The following is a 22,688-nucleotide window of genomic DNA, read 5'->3' on the forward strand; positions in this document are numbered from 1 at the left end:
ATGTTACCTGATAAACTTGTACACCACATAAAAAATACTTAGTTATTGGGAATTCCCTGGCAGTCCAGTGCTTAGGACTCGGCACTTTCACTGCTGTGGCCCAGGTTCAGTCCCTGGTCGGGGAACTAAGATTCTGCAAGCTGCGTGGAGCGGCCAAAACAAAACAAAACAACTTATTTTTCTTTCCCTAATAAATATTTCATATGCCAAAATCTGTTTGCAGTTTGATAGGCAAGTTATACTGGTTGACACTCTCTTCATAATATTATTAGTATGAAATAGAAACGTATTCACAAAAGTGGCAACTTTTGGTACAGTTTGACATTTTAATGGGCAAGCAGTATCTTACTAAGTTTAGGGTTCGCCTAATCCATGATGGCAGGGCAGACTTTTAGCTTCCATGTTTTTTTTTTTGGCTTCTTTTTGGGAGGTAGCTGTTTTTTGTTTCTCTTCAATATCTGGGCTCATGAAAAACTGGCATTTTAGTAAAGGTTCTGGATGTCATTTTTGAAATAAACCCATAAAACAGAAAATGGCCAGGCTTTCCCTCTGTTTTGCCAGGATATTATTGTTTATGCCAGAAAACCTGATTGTAAAATTTAAGGATGTGGCTTTGATTTTTAAAACAAAACAATAAATTTTCTCTACATTGCTGGTATTTTTTTTTTATTTAGGATTTATCAAAATACTGATTGCTTTGTTACTTCTCTAAGGAAAATGTATTTTAAATCCCCCTGAAGGTAAACTATTACTTAACTCACTTTCTTGAAAATAATAACCCCCTGAACGGACGCCTTTCTTCTAGGGTTAGAAATGCTGTTTTGGAAGAGCCATAGACATTTAGGAAGGAATTATACAATTACTTTTTGATTGTGTGTACTAATGAACAGTTCCACAATTCAAATGACAATAAATAAAAACTGTTGTTTGGCAGGAAGAAAATTTTGGCAGCATGGTTACCTTCCTTAGTCTGCTTTACCAAAAGTTAACGTGAAAATTTGTTGACATGATCTGAATGGTGGTTTGTAGATAGTGGAGGAAACAAGTGTGTGGCAAGATGCGGACTGGCAACGTGGACGGGTTTGGAATTAAGTCCGCACGGGCAGTTCACCCAAGTGTGTGGGTAGTTCGGAAGGAGTTGCGTATACATTTTTGACACCAGAGAACAAAGATCTTTAATGTAAATTTGAAAGATGCTTGACTTTAATCCATTATCTATAGGTTATCTTGATCTACAGGGATCTTTCTTGAAAGGAAAGGAAAATATTGTGGTTAATTCTATTTCTCGTGTTCATATCCTCTTTTCTTTTTTAACAAAAAGATACTGGAGACTGAAGGGATGGCCATTCACTCTCAACCCACCACCCTGGAAGCATTTATTCAAGGACTGATTGTTAGGTTCTTTCTCACCTTATATGGAGAGAGCAGGTTCATTGACCTGAATAACATACTAGGAGAGTTTCCAAGTTGTAATTTCTACTCTGCTAGAGATTTACAGTGTGACCTTGGACAAGTCACTTCTTTCATTTTTCTCATAAAAAGAGGAATATTCTAACAACTTGTTAGGATTCCTGGGCTAATATGCAGTTTGAGTGGGGCTGATAAATATGTCTTCATCAGTGGAACTGAATTTATAAGTAGAAATCACAAAACAGAAGTAAAGATGAAGTTGGACCTCTATAGGAATAGTTTTAACTGTCCCGGTATTAAGGCTATAATTTTCTGTTATGAGCATGTGTTTCTGTCTTTCAAAATTACCAACATGGAAACTACCTATCCTCAGATAATTCTGAGATGGATTTAGTTAGATTATTCTAGATATTTTTTAAAATACATTTATTTATTATTTATTGGGTCTTCGCTGATGCGCGCAGCCCCTCTCCAGTTGTGGTGAGCGGGGGCCCCTCCTCGTTGTGGTGCGCTGGCCTCTCATTGCGGTGGTTTCTCCCGTTGCGGAGCACGGGCTCGAGATGCTTGGGCTTCAGTAGTTGTGCCTCGCCGGCTCCAGAGCGCAGGCCCAGCAGCCGTGACGCACGGGCCCAGCTGCTCTGCGGCATGTGGGATCTTCCTGGACCAGGGCTCGAACCCATGTCCCCTGCATTGGCAGGCGGATTCTTAACCACTGCACCACAAGGGAAGCCTGCATTATTCTAGATTAAAACATGCTGATGATGTTGGGTTCTGCTTCGTTTTAGATCAGGCCTAATTTTTTTTTTTTTTGGTTTTTTAAATCAAATATATAATTTGTCTTTTGCAAGTTTATGAATTTAAATTGGCTGTTTGGCTAAGGTATTAATATATAAATAGTCTTTCTTTTTAATTGTTCATTTCTGCTTTTAAAATGGGAATTGATGACATTTTTATCCTGAAAGTAGAGTCTTCTCTCTAGTTTAAATGAGCTAAATACAGCTCCTAAAATCATCATTGCAGTCACAGTTTCGATACAACAAAGTGATTTTGGAGCTCTAATGCCCTAATTTCAAGCAACAAAGAAATCTGACTAGCTCCTTGAAGTTTGTCAGTTTTGCTTTGGAGGAGGCTTTAGTTTTTAAAAACATCTAGATTGAGGGATTCCCTGGTGGCGCAGTGGTTGAGAGTCCGCCTGCCGACGCAGGGGACACGGGTTCGTGCTCTGGTCCGGAAGGAAGATCCCACATGGCGCGGAGTGGCTGGGCGCATGAGCCATGGCCGCTGAGCCTGCGCGTCCAGAGCCTGTGCTCCGCAACGGGAGAGGCCACAACAGTGAGAGGCCCGCGTAGCACACAAAAAATAAATAAATAAAATTTAAAAATCTAGATTGAAAAGAAGATGCACCTGAGCAGTTAGTGTTTCTTTTTATTCTGCTATACGAAAATGCTCTAAAATGTCATTATACTGAGTTTTCCTAAACAGTCCTCATTATGCTTCTAGAATTTTCTAAGATATCTCTATCTGCTGAGCGTGATCAAAGACTTGTTTACCAAAGGTCCTTTTTCCTGTTTCCTTTTCCTCCTGTCTCTATCATAACATGCCTCACCTACCACATTCTGATTGGTATAACCAAGCAGGAGTGAGTAATTTATAGAATTGCCTTAATGGTGTGGCTAACAAAGCCTCTTGATACAGGGTCTCCTCCTCTCTGCGAGGAAGACATTGTAAAGGACTAGAAATGTTCTTAGGGCGAGAGAAGACAGGGAGGAGAGAGAGGGAGGGGGAGACTGATTGTGTTCATGAGATACTGAGGGCTGAGAGTGGTGTGTTAACTATGTTCTTCGCTTACTGTTTTAATAGGATGTCCTGTGCTTTATCTTTTTCTATATAGTTATTTAGAGATGAAGATTCTAGAATATGAAATAGTATCTCTCTCCTGGGAATAGAGATGTGCTCAAAAGACATAAATGGAAATTATCTTATACCACTCCTAGCCATTCTTAAAAATAGGAGGGACCCTAGGAATAGAAAACATGAATATATGATGTCTTCTACGATTACATTCCAGTGAATGTAAAAGTAGGATTCTTTGTTCATTAACTGATGTTCAAGAATTGGATGCCCCAGTTTCATAACCATTTTTATCATCTTATATCTTCATATTTATTAAACATACTAGTTCTTATAAAGGAAATTTTGCATGTTTTGAGATTTGGAAATAGGAGAATTGCTAAATTTAAAGAAATATGGTTGTTTACTTTTGTATGGCCATTTTATTATTGCAAATATAAATTATAAATGAAGATTTTTGAACTTACTTTGATTTAGAAGACAAAATTAAAGTCTTTACTGGCATCTAAGTATTTTTAAAGATGTCTTTAAGAGGGTTTGTATCTTTCTGATTTTTCCAGAGTACTTGGTATAAATGAATGGCAGAATACAGGGTTCCAGTATGATGTCATCAGCTGCTTGAATTTGCTGGACCGCTGTGATCAGCCCCTGACTTTGTTAAAAGATATCAGAAGTGTCTTGGAGCCAACTAGAGGCAGGGTCATCCTTGCTCTGGTCTTACCTTTTCATCCCTATGTGGAAAACGGTAAGTGTGGCCACCCACTTACCAGCCTGTTATCCAGAATTGGTGCTTATTGGTATTTGTGATTCTGTGCTGTGCACAATTAGACATGGACTGGTATTTCTCAGAATAGCCTGGAATTTAACAGAGTACAGTTAACCCATGTAAAATACCACCTTGGTTAATGTTCGTCTTAATGTGGATTTTATAGAACTCTGGTACTCCCTTTGCAGTGGTAAGAATTAATACTCAGATGGATCTGCCTGCTCAAGATTGAAAGCCTAAAATGCTTTTAAATGGAGCCTTAACCACTAATTTATTAGCTTATGAGCTGAGTCAAGCAATAAATGATGCCTTTTAATCTACCTGAATATACCTGCCAAATGTTACAGCTGTTTCATATTTTACGTCTCTCGTCCCAGACTCTAATAATGATAAATGCTGTTGTTATCCATTTTTTCCTTTTGAAGACCATTTGTGTCCCAGCATGTATCATTTCTTTGACGTTTGGTGTTTTGATTGCATGGTCTTGCTCTTCAGCAACACTGAATGAAGAATATCTCAGAAGAAATGGTTTGATTTCATATTGCTTCACATTTACTTTTGGCCAGAGACATTCATTCATACTTGGTTTTCGCTTATGTGGTTTGCATTTTAGATCATGTTGAAAGTTATGACTTTAAACCTCTTTTGAATTTTCATAAGTTATTGTACAGTCATGTAAAAATTATTATATGAGTAATGCATGTTAATATTTTTAAATCTTTACTTTTTCTTTTTTACTGCCTTGTTCAGCTTTGGGTTCAAAAACTCTAAGAGCTTGTAGACATTTTTAAGAAATCCATTAGTATTTTGTAAGCATCGTAGTTATCAAATACCTGTGAGAGTCTGTGTCTTAAGGAATAACACTGAAGTTTGCTTATAACTGTGGATTTGTGTTGCCATTCACTTGCTCCTTCTTTTCTTCTTATTTTTTCTCCCTCAGGTCTTAGCCCCTTCTGATTTCGTGCTTGTCTTAACGTTTGCCGAATGGTTTTAGGTTTGTGTTGATGGTGGGGAAAATGGAGAATTCTTTAGACATAGGAGGGTGGGAAGGAGAATAGATAGAATAGATGTCCCCTCCCCCATCTAACTTCTCCATTCCTGTGTTGAATCCTTTTGTCATGGTAAAGAAAAAAACTGCTATAATGTGTGAGTGCCCATATAGTGCATATATGTGTTGTATAGGGGAAAACCTGGTAAATGTTGTCCTTGATAATTTAGCAGCCTGACCTTGTTTCAGTGCTGTTCCCTGTGTAACTAAACCTCGGCTCCATCTCACTGCATTGTAGTCACTAGTCATCAGGTTGTAAGGTCCAGTCTTCCTGTGTCCTGTTGGGCAACCACACGATGGAACTTTAATGCTACTTCCTGACATAGCAGGAGGTGGAAGAGCAGGGGAAAAAACATCAATCTAACCATGAATTTTATTTCCTTGTGTTTTTTTTGTTTGTTTGTTTGTTTTTTGTGCTACGCGGGCCTCTCACCGTTGTGGCCTCTCCCGTTGCGGAGCACAGGCTCCCGACGCGCAGGCTCAGCGGCCATGGCTCACGGGCCCAGCCGCTCCGCGGCACGTGGGATCTTTCCGGACCGGGGCATGAATCCGTGTCCCCTGCATCGGCAGGCGGACTCTCAACCACTGCACCACCAGAGAAGCCCTCCTTGTGTTTCTGACACTAAAAATTGAAAAGAAGTTAAACTGGACAAGAGGGCAGTCTCTAGTAAGGCCTGAAAACAAGCTCCTTGATTGTGGTTGCACAGTTGCCTGTTGAATCCAAGGAGTCTGGTGTATGATACACAGCAAACTGAGCAGCGGAGCCTTGTTTGCTGTGGGTGACCTTTAGTGACCTATAGGTTTTGTAGACCGCTTGTGGCACTCTATTATTGCTTCCTTTCTCTAAGTCACTAATTAGATCCTGATGATTTCCATGTGACACTGTGTGAAGACCCAGGAGGTGCAAAGTGATCTTGCTGTGAGTTCATGTATATGGGGCTGGTTTAAGGATATGTGAGTGTACATTTCACACTTGGCTCAATTTATTTTTTAACAAAAGCAGTTGTAGATGAAATGATTACTTGTGTAATTTTTTTTGATTTGTCTTGAAGTTGAACCACAGCAATTTTGTTGCTTAGGTTAATTTAGGGAAAAAAAATGCAAAATGTATCTTTGTAATTTCAGTTTGTTTGGTTTGCTGACCCAATTCTGGTTGGGGGTTATTAAACCTAGTGAGAATTGTTTTAAGCATCAAAAAGGGGCAAAGTATGTAATCAAGAAAAGGAGACTTATTTTGCGAAAATGAACATTTAGTGATGTTTAATTTTTCAAAATTGTAATTTTTATGAAAAGGTAATTCATGGTCAGAAAGAGTTCAAGCAGCTTGCAAGAGAGTATAAAAGGAGGTTTCTTATCCACTCGTTACACAATCTTGTTCAGGTTTCTTGAATAGTTTTCTAAAGATAGTCTATGCAAATATGTGTGAACATGAAAAAATTGATTCTATAATTAAAGCCCATTATAAATAGTTTCATTGCCCTTTTCCTCTCAAGCATGTCTAGGAAATTATTCCTTACTAGTGCGTAAGTATCTACATCCTTGTCTACGTGTAAGCAGTGGTGTGCTGGAGCTGGTTTTACTGGCTCAGGAGAGCTGATTGTTATCTTGGCAGGAATTTAGTGAACTGGTTGTTAAACTTGGCCATTATTGAAATTGACCTCAATGGGAGTACTTACACCATGGAAATTGGCACACTCCACAAATAGTCTCTCCCTTCTCCTAGCTGATTGGTAAACCTTTACCAGCACACTGCTGGGCATTTGGTAACTTTACTAGAGGAGGCCTCTGTTGACTTATTACTTTTAGATACCAGCAGTTTGCTTTATAAATATTTACAAGTGAAATGAACATTCTTAGGCAAGTCTTTTGCACACGTGTAAGTAGGTATCAGGATGTTTTCTGCTTCAAGAAACAGAAGGAGCAACTAAAAGTAGCTTTTAAAAATTAAGAGTTTATTTTAGAAAAGTGATTTCGGGGTTGGTTAATTCAGTGATGAAAGTGTCCACTGAAGTTCAGAACTTGCTTTCATTTCTTCATCTTCAGTGTGTTGACATTCCCCTCGCAATTACAAAATGGCTGATGCAGTGCCAAGCATCACGTGTAGGCGTGGCAGAGTCTTGGAAAGAAAGAGGCATTTTCTCCCATCCTTTTTTTTTTTTTTCTAAAGTGATGGAAACCTTTTCCAGAAAGCTCCCTGGCACATCGCACTTTTTCCCATCGGTAAGGATGGGGGCACATGCCCTGCCCAGCCAGCAACTGGCAGGCAGGTTAGGACAATTGTGCTGCAGGTCTGGGGAGGGAGTCTGCCCTGAGCATATTTACACTGTGAGACTGAGCTTGCGGTGAAGGTGGGAGGGATACTCTTATGCCACAGAATATCTTTATCATTTAAAAAGTGTATACTGAGTGATGCTGGAGATAAATGAGCGAAAAACATACAAATATCCTTGTCCTCATGGAGCTTATGTTCTAATGAGGAAGACAGACTGTAAACAAATGGCATGTTGTTGGTGATAAATGTTATGGAGAAAAATAAACAATAAAAGCAAAACGGGCTTCTTGGAATTGGGGGTTGGCTTTGGGCGCTATAATTTTAAAGAGGGGGGCTCAGGGAAGGGCCTCTCTTAGAGGGTGATGTAGGGAAAAGGCTGAAGGAAGTAAGGTTTATGGTTATCTGGATGATACATTTCTAGGAGTGGAACTGCTTGTTAAAGAGTGAGTTTTCCAGGGCTTCCCTGGTGGCGCAGTGGTTGAGAGTCCGCCTGCCGATGCAGGGGACACGGGTTCGTGCCCCGGTCCGGAAAGATCCCACATGCCGCGGAGCCTAAGCGTCCGGAGCCTGTGCTCCGTAACGGGAGAGGCCACAACAGTGAGAGGCCCGCGTAATGCAAAAAAAAAAAAAAAAGAGTGAGTTTTCCAAATAGCTACACTGTGATCCTAACACCATTTATTGAGTAATCATCTTTTCCCCAATGCTTTGAAATGCCACCTAAATCATAGACTAAAGTCCTATAATGTGTTTGGTTCTGTTCTCTGAAGATTTATCCTTCTATATGTGTACCAATACCAAAATACTTTAATTACTGTAGCTTTATCATGCTTATTAGTATCATAGCACTAGTCTTTCTTAATCAGTTTCTCTTAGATTTTTCTTGGCTTATTTATTTAACAGATCAACTTTAGCACTAACTTGCCTAGTTCCCCTATATTTATCGGTTAATTTAGGGAGTATTGAGTGTTCTTAGCTAATAATAGGATGTCTTTCAATTTATTCAGTTATGTTCATTAGTAACAAAATTTTCTTCATAAATGTCCTGCACAAGTTTTGTTAGATTTATTCTAATGGTGTGTGTGTGAGATATTATAAATAGGAATTTTTCTTCCTTCATGGTTAAAAAAATAAAAAATTTTCCCAGCTTTATATAATTGGCAAACATTTTTTGTATTTAATGTGTTCAACATGATGATTTAGTATACAGTATACATTGTGAAATGATTGCTGCAATCAAGTTAATTAGCACATCCATTACCTCACATAGTTACCTTTTGTGTGTGTGTGTGTATGTGTGTGTGTGTGTGTGTGAGAGATGAGAACACTTAAGATCTATTCTTTTAGCAAATTTAAAGTATACAGTTCAGTATTATTAACTGTAGTCACCAGGTGGTACATTAGATCCACAGAACTTTTTCATCTTATAACTGAAAGTTTGTATCCTCTGACCAACATCTTCTTATTTCCCCCACCCACCAGCTCCTGGCAACCAACATTCTCTTCTCTGGTTCTGCAAGTTTGACTTGTTTCAATTCCACATATAAGTGTGATCATATAGTATTTGTTCTTCTGTGTCTAGTTTATTTCAGTTAGCATAATGTCCTACAAGTTCATCCATGTTGTCTCAAATGGCTCTCCCATCATATTTTAGAGTGGATATTATGCATACACAGACAAGCAGTTGTTTTGTGTGTGTGTGTGTGTGTGTGTGTGTGTGTACCAGTTCTGTAACCATTTACCTTATTGGATTATTTTAGTGTGTCCAGTAGTTTTCAGCATTGATTCTCTTGGGTTTTTTAAAATACACTTATAGCATCTGCAGATGGTTTTAATACTTCCTTCTCATTTTTAGACTTTTTTTTTTTTGGTACAAGTGAATTTGTAGTTATTTCCAGAAAATGTTAAAGAAAAAAATGGTGGAAATTTTTGCTTTGTTTTTTACCTTAATGAAAAAATACTTTAAATATGATTCTGTCTTTTGGCTTGAGATTGCTGTTTGGCTTGAGATACATATTTTTAAAAAATCCTATTTTATTAAGAGCTTAAAAAAAATCAGGAATCAATGTTGAATTTGCCACCTGTGTTTTCAACATCTATAGAGATAGGGTTTTTCTCCATTGGCTTATTAAATTAATAGTACTTTTCTAATACATATTCACTCTTGCATCTCTGGGCTTAGGCAGAATAGTCTTGTATGTACCACTAGATTGTATTTACAAAAACTCTAAATAAAAATATTAGCATTAATATTATTGAAAAATGATAGTCGGTCTGATCTGATCTTTTATTTGGAGGATGTTATCTTTGTCATGTTTTGGTATCAATGTTCTGCTGGTTTTGTAAAAAATAATTTCTAAGTTCTTTCTAATGCTCTGGAACAGTTTAAATAGCATTATGGTTATCCGCTTTTGGAAATTTGGTAGAATTCTCCTGTGAAACCAGCTAAGCCTGTGGGTTTTGAGAGGTAGCCACTGGCAACTTTCTCACTTTCTTTCAGGGTCATTGTTCAGATTAAATTAGACATGTTAAGTCTTAAAGTTCCCATCAGTCTAAATAGAAATAAGCTAGACTCTGGCCAGACTGCTTTGTTGAAAGAGCATGGGCTTTGAGGGCTGACCCCTGTTTTGAAACAGGGGTCAGCCCTTATTACCTGAGCCTCTCATTAAGCTTAGTGTTTCATCTGTAAAAATGGGGCTAATACCTACCTTGAGGTTTGTTGTGAAGATTAAATAACGTAATTTAAAGGATAGTGCCCAACCTTGTCTATCTCAGTATTGGTATTTGATACACATTAGATTTTTTCATTCCATCCTATTCCATTACTTTGCTTTTATTTGTAGCTTCATTGATCAGATTTGTTCACAGTTCTTCACTTTGAAGTATTTGTCAATGTTTTTGCATTTTAACTTGGTCTCAGAATCTGTACCTTTTCCATCGGTTTATGTGACTTGACTCCACAGACACTTAACTATATGCCTATTAGCCCAGGGCTTCAGACTCTCTCAGGTCTTATATAGTAGAGAGAAAGAAATGACTTATGCTGAATATCTCGTTTACACCTTTTGGTATGTGGGTTTAAGTGCTCTTGTCTAGAGGGTAGGGTGTATAGACACTAGAACCATGTCTGTCCATTTTCGTCTTCAAGTTGTTTTAATATTATTTTCTTTTCATTGTCTTGGGAAATATAAATCTAAACAGAAAGCTATAGCTTAATCCTTTCCAGTGAAAATTCTGGATGCTCAGATAGCAGGAAAATTAATGTTAGGGATCCAGTGAACAGTCCTTATGAAGAGGGGTGAGGATCAATGGCTAGAGAGTGAAGTGTGCTTCATATCTTAGTTGAAATGCTGAAAAAATATTTTTCTATAGAAACATCGTTCAATTGCATTCATATAAAGGCATTTAAGAGCCTACTATGTAGCAGGCAGTGCTAGGCAGTAGAAATAAAAAGAAATGAGACATGTGCTTCTAGTTTTAAAATACTTACAGAATAGTTCAGAAGATGTAAACAGACAATGGCAGGATAGTCTGATAAGAAACATGACAGAGTACTATCGGTTTAGAGAAGGAAAGATCCATTAACTGCTAGGGAAGTTTTCATGTAGGTGACATTCGACCTGTTTGTATCTGTGGAGCATTTTACCAGGCAGAGGGAATGGCATGTGCAAAAAAGCATGAAGATGTGAACAAGGTGGGGTTCACAGGCGAGGACAAGTTCAGTGAGACCCAAGGATAGCATGCAAAAGAGGCCTTTGGTTGCATAATAGTATAGCACTCAATAAATATTGTTGGCTACATGGATGGATAAAAGAATGAATATCCTATATACATCAGGCGCTCATATATGACCTCAGGGAATATAACTACTTGGAAAAGTGTATTCCAAATTTTAGCTTAAAAATCAATCTTTGAAACACAGTCTTTGGTTGTATTGGCAAAGATTTAATCTGAATCAAATATGAATTTGTCTTAGGGATTTTGTTTCCTTGTTAGTTACACAAAGAACAGTATATTTTCAATCCTGAAAGTACCAAGTAATGATTCTCAGAAACGAAAAGGAAATGATCGAATCCAACACTTCTTCTATTCACCTAGATGGTGTTTGTGGTTAGTGGTTTGGAAGTTCATTTATTTCAGCCAGGCCAGTGGTCTCAAAGTGGAGGGAGTACACAAGACAATTTATTTTGGGATATAGGAAGAAAATATTAACATTTTTATTTATATTACTTTTAATGCCCATTGTTTAATTTCTATTTTTGTGTATACACATATACACACATAAGTGTATATGCACACACTATATAAATCACACACATGCACTCACACGTATATACATCCTACACACAAATAAAATGAGGTTATGTGCTCCCTTCCCTCCCCTTTCCATTTTTCCTGGCACATGTGATTAGAAAGGTTAGAGATTACTGATTTAAACCATTAGTACAAAACGCTTTCAAGGGATCTTAAAATATTCTAAACTTTGATCTGGGTTTTAAAAATAAGAATACATCTCATTTTATACCAGCTTAAGAGAAGCACTTTAATGAAATAAACATAATAGGTTGTAATTCATGTTTAGTAATGAACATATACTTGTAGGTACTTTAAATAGATTTTTTTTTTACACAGAAGTAACTTTCAGGGAACAATTCATAACATGTTTTCTTAGTGAGATGGTAATGAGTGCCATAAACATCCTTGCTGTATACCCAGTCCCTTACCTAACATTTCCCTCCTAAGTTGGTTAAAAATCAACATTGCAATGGACAATACAAAACTATATACTTAGTATGATCCCAGCTATGTATAAAGTGTAGGTTTGTATAAGTGTGTATGTATGTGCACATATGTATATTTGTGTGTGTGTGCGTGTAATACAATGACTAATTAAAAGAGAAAAAAAATCAGTATTGCAAGGGCATTGTCAGGAACAGTGCATTGCCGAATCCTTCCCTGGTGCTGCTGTTTGGCACGAGACTGACATCTAGAGTCGGATGTGGCTTATTTGTTCTGAGGTTTTTTCTGGTTGAACTTTCTGCTTTGGATTTTCTGTATATAAATTATTGTATTCTTACTCTATATTCTATTCTGGTCTCACTTTTTGTTGGTAGCATGATGTAAGTTATTTTGCATACCCTGGTAGGAAAATGTGCACTATACCATTGCCCCATTGCAGTACCAGAGGAAATAATTTTTGCTACAAAATACTTTTCAAGGTGATTTTTTCTAACTCAAGTTTTGCCACTCTCCTTCCTCCCTCCATCCTCCTTCCCTGCCAACTTAGTCTAATTGGCCCATCACTTCTACACACCGTAAAGACAGTTCTTCCGTGCAAGACTGAGGCACGTGGTGTGGCTTCAAATCTTCTTCAGGGCAACAGTCATCATGTGGTCCACCTCATATGTTGAATGAAACAAATAAAGGATATATGCTGTAATTGAAAGTTTTTGAAGATGTTTGACTGCTTAGAATTCTCCTAGCAAATTAGGAAAGTATTTTTCAGTGGCATTTTGTTGGGCTTTAGTATTGTGATAATTACTCTTAGTAATAGTTTCCTTATATTCTGACATTCTTCTTGTAGCCAGTTGACTTTTCCGTTTACTTTAAATTGTTTTTAAAAAAAACCCTGATCAGTGTATGTCCATTGACACTTGCATAACTTCTGGAGTTGAATTTTCAGTGACTTAATTGAAAATCAGAAGATTTCTATGGTCTTTCATAGTTAGAAGGTGCTCTTCCATTTTCATAAGTGTTGTCTTTCTCCTGCTGCAATAGTAAATAATAAGCCATATTTTAAGTTATGTAACCAATAACGCCACACTACAAGCAACATATAAACTACAGTGCCATCTTGCATTCTGGGTCCTAAATACCCTTCCAGTAACCTTAAAGGTCCAGTTACCATTTTCCCTTTATTTGGAGTAAGATGTGGGAACTGAAGAATAATTTTCTTGTTCAGATGCCATTGTCAAAGCCCTGGCTTAGAGCTTTAAAATTCCTACTGCCAGGCCTGTCTTCAGGCCATTTAACTTGGTCTCTTTGCTGAAAAAGGTGCCCCAGCATCAATAAGAAAAGAGTATGAACAGGCATTTATAGTTATTCAGAGTGACATCTTAGGTAATTAGGCCACTTCTTTATGTGTTTATATATACATTGAAGGATGAAGTGACCACGTAGATGATATTCTTTCCTGGATGAAAATCCTTTTCAGAAATCGGATTTTAAAAAACGCACTTCAGGGGGCTTCCCTGGTGGCGCAGTGGTCAAGAATCCGCCTGCCAATGCAGGGGACACGGGTTCGAGCCTTGGTCTGGGGAGATCCCACATGTCGCGGAGCAACTAAGCCCGTGCGCCGTAACTACTGAGCCTGAACTCTAGAGCCCATGAACCACAAATACTGAGCCTGCGTGCCGCAACTACTGAAGCCTGTGTGCCTAGAGCCCGTGCTCCGCAACAAGAGAAGCCACTCAATGAGAAGCCCGTGCATCGCCACGAAGAGTAGCCCCCGCTTGCCGCAGCTAGAGAAAGCCCGCGCGCAGCATCAAAGACCCCACGCAGCCAAAAATAAATAAATTAAAAACAAAACAAAGCAAAACCCCCCCCACACCTCATATCAGAATTCTGTTTCATTTGGCCTCATGGCTGCTGTTTAAGAAGAAAATATCTTTCCTAGTATATAAGTTCATTATTTTGTATACATTTTAATTTAAATCTGAGCAGTTTGATCATGCATCATGGAAACCATCTGCTCTGCTGGCTCTAAAACAATGTCTTGTTTGAAAAACCTGTTTATATAGGACTTTAAAGAAACACTATCAGAATGTATTGTAATCAATATAGATGTATTCTTTCTATGACTACAACCCCAAAGACTGAAAAAAAACCTCATTTCTTCTTCTTCTTCTTATTTTTTTTTGCGGCACGCGGGCCTCTCCCTGTTGTGGCCTCTCCTGTTGCGGAGCACAGGCTCCGGACGCGCAGGCTCAGCGGCCATGGCTCATGGGCCCAGCCTCTCCGCGGCATGTGGGATCTTCCCGGTCCTGGGCACGAACCCGTGTCCCCTGCATCGGCAGGCGGACTCTCAACCACTGTGCCACCAGGGAAGCCCTCCTTTCTTATTTTTATTAGCTGTATCTTTTTTAATGTGAACAAGTAAGTTTTCTATATAATTTGATCCACAGATGTTTGCAACATCTACTTAATGCTTACTACTGCATGCAAGATACAATACAAAGTAGCTTTCAACCCACAAAAGCATCCTCGTCTGTACTGAAAACATTGCCTGTATCCAATGTGTTTCTGAAAGATTTCATGTCACTAAGATGCCAGCCTGTTGTCTATTGAATATTGCATCAGATGACCTTTGTTATGTATTTATCAAAGCAAGTTCTATATAAAGATGCATTTTGTGAAAATCCTCTTTCAGACGTTTGTAAAGGAAAACTTGGTTATCGATAGGTTGTTGGCAGCTTAGTTGTTTTTAGTTAAACATATGCTTTATATCTTTTTTGATATTTTACACTTACAGGTTGTTGGTTTGTTTCCATGTGTCTCTTCGTATATAGTTCTTGAGCAATTTCCTGAAAAATACGCCGAGCACTCTTTTTCTATAAATACAAATAAGAAAAAAATGTATCTCTCTCAGGAATAAAAGCAGTGATTATTGCACATCATCTCAGCCTTTTCTTTCTTTATTGCCATCAGTCTCAGAAGCTACCCCGCCCAACACATCTATACCTAGTTAACTCTTGTATTTTGAGTATAGTAAGTAGAATTTATGATTGAGAACTATCAATTTACCACATATGTTACCATTATCATTTTTCTCAACAATAGGAAACAGTATCTGTGGTTGCAAGTTGTTCTTTGATGATGTTCTGAGTTTCTTAAATTATTTTGGATTTGAAGTAGTTACAACCACAATTCGAAAGATATTTTACAAGCATTGGTCTGTACCTTTTGTGAATCTTCTGTTTCTTTCTTTCTTAGAGTGTTAGATTTTGACTGTCAAGAAGAAAAGGAGAATCTTATAAGACACTTTATGTACTCAAAACAGTTGTGGCAGAGATCTCATACCATAATAAGGTTAAACTAACTTAATATTTAAATGGTAATGCAGTAAGAGTTAATAATTTTCATGTCATTTCTGAGATGCTTTATTAATAAAATAGCTCGAACTGATTGTAGGATTTATAGTAATCCTAATATAACATACACATCCCCCCTCTTGTAGCATGTGAATAACCAGAAGATAGTCTTTCTCAAAATCTTTAGGCCTTTTAAAGATATTTAAAGGCAGTTTCTAATCTCTTTTAACTTTTTTTTGCTCTTAAAGATTGTTCTTAGCCCTTTCATACCTCCCCCACCAGCGGAAAGTAGCATGTGTATGATGGTTATAAAGAAGGGTCTCTTATTCCCATATTACTGGGTTTTAAAAAGAAAACCCTGTAAATTGTGTACTCTGGTTAATAATTTCAGTGATGAAAATTTTTGCTTTCTTCTACAGACCTCTTCTGCAGGTGGTATTTCCTGCAAATGCAAAGGAAGATATTAATTAGATGAGCTATTTCTGAGGCTCCCAACATGTGGAGAGATGGAAATTATTTCCTTATGATAATATTCAAGGCCATAGGGACATCTAATGCAAGAAATTTTACTTACTTTGGTGAGGACGATGAAGTACACGAATACACCAGTGACGTAGATAGACAGCAGTGATAAGAGGGCCGTCAGGAGACTCTGCAATTCCTTGCTGAGAGCCTTCCTGTCTTTGTTAATTACAGATACAGAAAGAACCACAGTCACTATTGAAGCATATTATTGCAAATATATGTATAAAGTATAATCGAAACTACATGTTAGAGGTGAAACATGAACTTATTCTATTTGGCTATTCATATAAAAATTTATTCAGGGTCTCTTGATTCAGAAAGTACTCAAGTATATGATATAGTTAAAGCCAGTTCATTAGTTCTTTAAATGTATTAGGCCCAACATGTTATTCATTTTTAAAACTTAAAATTTTTAGAAATTCAATTAATTACTTGTCATAATGCTAAGAATCACTTTTTATATAAAGTTTTGCTGAAAGTTAGATAAACATTAAGAGTTTGTTCAAGGGTGTTTAAAGTTTCTTTTAGTAGATATGATGTACAGGTGTCACCAAGAGTCTGTTTATGGAGTTAAGATACTTTCCCATGTGTATTTATAACCTTGAACTGTTTAGTACACAGTGCAGTTCTCTAAGAACCTGAGAAGGCCGTATATTGAGACTCTAGTGCTCACTGCATGCTTAAAAGACAGGCATTGTTATATGTGCCCCTTATTTCTAATAAAGTTCTGGAAGTGGATTTATTGAATCCGTTTGCACATTCTGAATTTCTCCCTCCTTGCAGGAAGTGTCCTGTGCCCTAGGTAGTGATGAAGTAACACACCATGTCTTCAAGTACCTGAGTATTTGAAATACAAAATCCATTTAGATTTATAATTGTTATCTGAATAACTTGTACTTTTCAACTAAATATCCCATAGATGCTTATCGTGTGAACTCAGTTTATACAACGTACATTTTTCTTGTGAAACTAACAAATCAACCATATCTGTAAAACTTAAAAAGTTTCAAGTGTGAAATTAGGAGCTCTGTAGAAAAGGAAGTTGCCATGTCTATCTTAGTGGTACTTTCATTCCTTTTCCTCAAGAAGAATGTTTCTTCACATAAGCTTGCAGGTTTGAAACCTTCATCTCTTTACAAACCATTTTTCTTCTGTCTAATATTTTTTATAGAAGATGAATGCATGCAGTGAGATATACAGATCTCCAAAGCTGTTGTGTTTGTTTTAATACCTATAGCTAATATTTATTGAGCACTTGCTATGAACCAGGCACCGTTAAAAGTGCTTTATGTGTATTAACGCATTTATAATTTACCTTACAGGTGAGAATAAACTAAGGTTAAATGACAGTGGAATATCAAAAGGCCATTAGAGCACCAAAGCAGGGGTTAAAATACAGGACCATCTGGGCTCCTCAAAGTCCTGTTTTAAAACCAAAAGGCTGGTTAATTTGAGTTTACGTTTTAATGATCTCAGTGCTCATCATACCAGAGTTTTTTGTTTTTTTTTTAAAGAAGATGTTGGGGGTAGGAGTTTATTAATTAATTTTATTATGTATTTTTGCTGTGTTGGGTCTTCGTTTCTGTGCAAGGGTTTTCTCTAGTTTTGGCAAGCGGGGGCCACTCTTCAACGCGGTGCGTGGGCCTCTCACTATTGCGGCCTCTCTTGTTGCAGAGCACAGGCTCCAGACGCGCAGGCTCAGTAGTTGTGGCTCACGGGCCTAGTTTCTCCGCGGCATGTGGGATCCTCCCAGACCAGGGCTCGAACCCGTGTCCCCTGCATTAGCAGGCAGATTCTCAACCACGGCGCCACCAGGGAAGCCCATACCAGAGTTTCTTTAAAGGCGAGAGGTCTGAAAAAAAGCACGGAGTTGCTGCCCTTCTTTTCCTTCCCCCAGAATCACGTGAAGCTTTTCCTCTGAAATTTCTTAATTTCTTAATTTATAGAACTTAGCTAGGCTCCGTGTCCTCACTTGCATGAGGTAATTGTCATGGATTTTAGTAAATCTCAAGAAGCCAGGGCCACACCGACCTTTTTTCTGTTCATTATCTATGCACAAGGGGTAGGGTCAGGGATCCCCCAGTGGCTTCACCTAAAATTTGTGTTTATTCTCCATAATGCATATTTTTTTTCTGGGTCCAATTTATTGATCGCTTTCGCTTCTCCAGTGTTTTGTTCTAGATGGTGCAATACCAGACTAGATACTGACAAGTCTGTCAGTTAATCATCACATTTCAATCAGTGTAACATACAAAAGGAGGACATAGTTGGTCAGCCTTTGCCAGTAAAGTCTGGACATGGAAAGAGAATATAGCACCCACATAACCCTGACTCTGCGTCTGTGGAGGCTGGGAGATGGTGTCAGAGGAGTTCTTGAATCCAGACTTCATGTTAGCTTGTGTGCAGGTCACACTCTTCACTGGCTCGGGTACTAAGTTATCAAATTTACCTCATAATCTCTGCATATAAGTATTGTGATGCATTTCAGGGGCAGAGCAGAACGCAGTGTTCGGGAATAAAGTCTTGACTAACCTCTTACCACCAGCACAGTCCCTCCTCCCGTCCGCTTAGCTCTCGGTTCCTTTGAACTGGGAAAGGCTATTCCACAGATGTAGATTGCGCTGTCATTGAAAGCCAGCCTGTTTACAGTGAGGGCAACTTGGTTTGGTGCCAGATTCACAAGTGTGAATTTGTCTGTCTCATCTCTGCATCCATCCAAGCACAGGTTCTCGGGCTGGAGAGCGCCATAGCGAAACCACAGGCTTGTCGGTCGCTCTGCAGGGCACCCCGCGGTGGAGAAAGAGCACTGCATGGTCACAGCCTTTTGAGTGTAGTCCACTTCAAGGGAAGGTGGTTGAACCACCGAGACGGTACAGTTGCTCGCGGCACCTGCAGGAGGAAGCAGGTGAGCCTGTTTAGTGGGCCTCTCACCTCCCTTTGTGCTTCCGTTTTATTGACATTTTGGGGTGAAGAATCGTTGAAAGCCATTGCTTTCTTTTTCTTCCCTCACTCCCAGCACAGACAAGACTGTAAAAGTAGACACTGGTGACAGTATTTTATAATAACTATAAATGGGGTATAACCTTTAAAAATTGTGAGGTTGTACACCTGTAACTTACATAACATTGTACATCAACTTTACTTCAATTAAAAAAATTTGAGACTAAAAAAAAAAAGTAGACACTGGTATTCCTCACTTTTCCTAACTCTCCGAGTTTCCTAACCTCAGCCTGCTGTTGTGCAGTGATGTCTGGTACTTGAGGGCAGCCCCAGAGAGGTCCCGGGAATCTGCATTATCATGAGCGGAGGTGACAGCAGATCCAGAGTCAGAAGTTCGGGGTCCACATGTACACTTGTGGTGTACGTACAAGCTTTCCTCTGACCTCCCTATGCAGATCACTTACTCTCTCAGGACCCGTTTCCTCATCCGTACCCCCTGGCCTCACAGGAGTGTTGTATTCAATGTGGTAATAGGTATCAAAGCCCTTCATGCAAATGTCACACCCACTGATTGAGCACATGGGCAGTAGGGATTTGGGGGGGGCCTTGTGGCAGTTGTGATTGCTAGGAATTTATGACAATTTACAGTTGTTCCTTTATGAGTCTAGTTGTCCCAGTGGGAAACATTATAAAAGGCAAGATGTACATCTGGGAAAATGTAGCCCGGGCTTAGCCTACAGTGTCTTTGATTACTGAGCAGAGGCCTAATGAGCTGGCCGGACCACAGCCCAGCAAGTTGGATTTCTTCCTGGCACTTGTACATTGCTTTGTAGTCTCTTGTAGCTTTCATCTATTTGATGAGAGTGTAGCTCCTGGAGCACACACTTTAGTTCGGATCCTAGCTCTGCCAGTTCCTAGTTCTCTGGTCTGTTTCCTCATTAGCAAAATGGGATAGTATTGTGCACCTCATGAGTTTAGCGGGAAGTTTAAGTGAGGCCATGTATGCATAAGGAGTATTTACTTACCTGAGTCTTAGTAAGTATTTAATAAAAGGTAGCTATTTCTGCTGCCACCATTATTCCATTAATGGGCAGTGTCATATGCCCATTTTAGAGATAATTGTGGACATCTCAGCAATGTGTTAGCAGGGCCGGGATTAGATATCCAGTCCAGTGCTCTCTCCACCACGTCCTGCTGCTTTCATGTCATAGAGGTTGGGTCCCTACTTTGGCCTTCTGTCTAACCCCAGGCATGTGAAGCTGGAAAGCTGCTCAGGTGTTTATAAATGGGAAGACCTCCCCTCAACCCTTTTGGGATCAAGGGAGAGGCTCTATGTGAAATAGTATTGGTTGAGACAAATTGGAATTTTTGCATGTTTTTAGTCTGACGTTGCCTGGTTATATGTTTCCATGTGGTCTTATTTGTCTGACTTTGTCCTTGGCTACTGTAAACGAAATTGAAAGGTAATCCAAGTGGTCTGATGTAAGTTTTAGACGAGCTTTTTGTCACCTAACGTTTTTGTTATAGGTCCTGACCCAGAACAGAAGAATTAAAACTAGAATCATGGTATCTGTGATGCAGGTCTGTTCTCACCATGTTTTAATTTTAGTATTTGTACAATTGAAGACGAGCTGGGAGCTTTTTAGCAACCTGATAAATGTAAACCAGATGAGAGGGTATAGTCACTTGGAGAAGACCAGGCTTCCTACTTCTTCAGCTGAGGGACTTAGCTTCACTCCTAAGTCTGATAACTGTAAGCACAGGTCTCCTACCCAGACTCAGTCACCTTAGAAGTAAAGAAACGCTTTACAAGGGATAGTGATCATTATGTATGGAAACTTGAAATGGAAGTGGGCCTACCAAGCCACAAAGTTAACCAGCAGTGTCCCAGTGTCAGGTCCTCTGTCACATAGAGTTTTTAACAGGGAAGCTGCCTTTTAACATTTTTCTTGGAGAGCTAGTGCTCCAGGGTAAAATAAATATTTGCAACTTTGGAGTTTCATATATCTGCTCATTTCTGACTATTGCCTGAGAAGGGAGAAAACCAGTTGCAGTGGTTTCCTGTGAGAGCGCAGACTGTGAGGACACTGCTGCCCCTTCCCCCATGCTGTGAAGCAACATCTTAGTGAAAAAAGGGAAGTTTGGATGATATGTCACACTGCAGCCCACTCCTTGAAAGATTTCTCTTTAAGAACTCCCACATTCTGTAGGATTTTTTTTTTTAAATACAGTACCCTCTGAAAAGGTTGAAAGTTTATCTTCTTAGTGGAGGGAATAAAAAAAGATTACTATTTTTGAAGACCAAGCTAGAAAATACATAGAAAATTAATTTTTTGACACTTTCTAAAAAAAGCCTTTTTGGAAAATTTCGAACGTATGCAGAAGTAGTCGACCAGCACAGTAACTTCTGTGCCGTCACCTGACTTCAACCCAATGTTGTTTCACCTCTTCTCCCTACTTGCTCCTTCACTCCTGTGTTATTTTAGGGCAAATTCGAGATATTTTATCTGCACATCTTTCAAAATATATCTTTAAAAGATAAGAATTCTTCTTTAAAATAATACTAATTAAAATATATTAAAAGTAATATATACATATTAGGGGAAAAAAGACTATAACTGAAAGTAGAAGCAAAAAAATCACCCATAGTCCTTTCATCACCCCCACCAAAATCACTGTTAACATTTTAATATATTTCTTGACAGATGAGAAAAAAATCATTTTAAGGGCTTTTGCTCCCTTTCCTGCCCTATGACCCAAACTTTGTGGGCAAATCTGAGATTATTAGATTTATTAGAACTATGGTGAGATTATTAGAACTGTGATGTAGGAAACTCTTTCATAGAGAAAAAAACAGGTATAGGCATCCATATATTATGAGATGATTCTTCAAGGAAGGAGCCATTGCAGTTGTTTTTTTAAATGACAAGTACTTTAATTTATAGAAATTCAGCTTTTCTGAAGCACTGTTCTTTAAAAATATTCAAGTATTGTTTAGTGCAGAGTGAGTTCACCTGTATGGGAACTGAATTGTTGATTACTAACATGTGATTTTACGAATATTTTCAACCCTTTGGTGAGGTGCCCTTCTCTACAGCTGCATAAGAGCAAAGGACATTTTCAGTGTTAATATGAAATTTTTTCTCAGCTATTTTTTTTTATTACCTGTTTGAGAAAAAAAATTTATCACCTTAGACAATTTCCATAATGTTATACATTTAAAAATTAATCTGTAGGGGCTTAAAATATAAATGAATTAGGCGAAAAGTAGCAATTGATTTAAATAAAATGGAGGGAAAAATAAAAGAACCTTACCGACATGAAATAGAATCAGATTGAGTTCCAGACCGAGAATGATTTTGCCTCTGTTCACAGTCTCCATTTCCGTGTGTATGTGTGACGTGGTTAGTGGGATTGTGTATTTGAAGAGAGTTGGCTTTTTTTTTTAAAGAAAGGAAGAACCAAAGAGAGGAACTCTTATTAAGGAACCATAATCGGGAACTTTTTGAAATTGTGTAAAGATTGTTTGTAATCCAGTTTCACCATTGAAAGTTGAGATTTTAGCCTAGAGCACATTTCTAACTGTTCATATGTTCACATTTTTCTTGGATTTTACAAATCCTCGGAAGTGTTAGATGTTTTGAGTGAGATTTTGATTTACACGTGGTGCATATTCTCAGGATGTATTGTTTGACAGATAATTCGTACTTTAAATTTCTAGAGCAGTTCAGTCGCTGGTCTTGGGGCATCTAATTTATGCTTAGTGCTGGGCCAGTAACTTCTGGAAAT

The 22,688-nt window shown here is 38.4% G+C and overlaps 2 protein-coding genes across 4 annotated transcripts in view; one reads left to right on the forward strand and one right to left on the reverse strand.

Moving 5' to 3' along the window:
- METTL9 (methyltransferase 9, His-X-His N1(pi)-histidine) overlaps positions 1-22,688 on the forward strand; it is a 43,403-nt gene that overhangs the window by 18,406 nt on the left and 2,309 nt on the right. For all 3 annotated transcript variants that reach the window (XM_060123592.1, XM_060123593.1, XM_060123594.1), the window contains exon 4: positions 3,822-4,006. In XM_060123592.1, coding sequence (XP_059979575.1) covers positions 3,822-4,006 — 185 coding nt within the window. The remainder of the gene's footprint in view (positions 1-3,821; positions 4,007-22,688) is intronic.
- On the reverse strand, positions 11,952-22,281 carry IGSF6 (immunoglobulin superfamily member 6). Its single transcript, XM_060123595.1, has 6 exons — positions 22,215-22,281; positions 18,492-18,848; positions 16,009-16,115; positions 15,304-15,351; positions 14,874-14,954; positions 11,952-13,110 (listed from the first exon to the last, which is right to left on the reverse strand). The coding sequence occupies exons 1-6, from the start codon at positions 22,279-22,281 to the stop codon at positions 13,054-13,056; spliced, it is 717 nt and encodes a 238-aa protein (XP_059979578.1). The 3' UTR covers positions 11,952-13,053.

The sequence above is a fragment of the Lagenorhynchus albirostris genome, chromosome 15 (genome assembly GCF_949774975.1).
Source record: "Lagenorhynchus albirostris chromosome 15, mLagAlb1.1, whole genome shotgun sequence".
In the NCBI taxonomy this organism is placed as follows: domain Eukaryota; kingdom Metazoa; phylum Chordata; class Mammalia; order Artiodactyla; family Delphinidae; genus Lagenorhynchus; species Lagenorhynchus albirostris.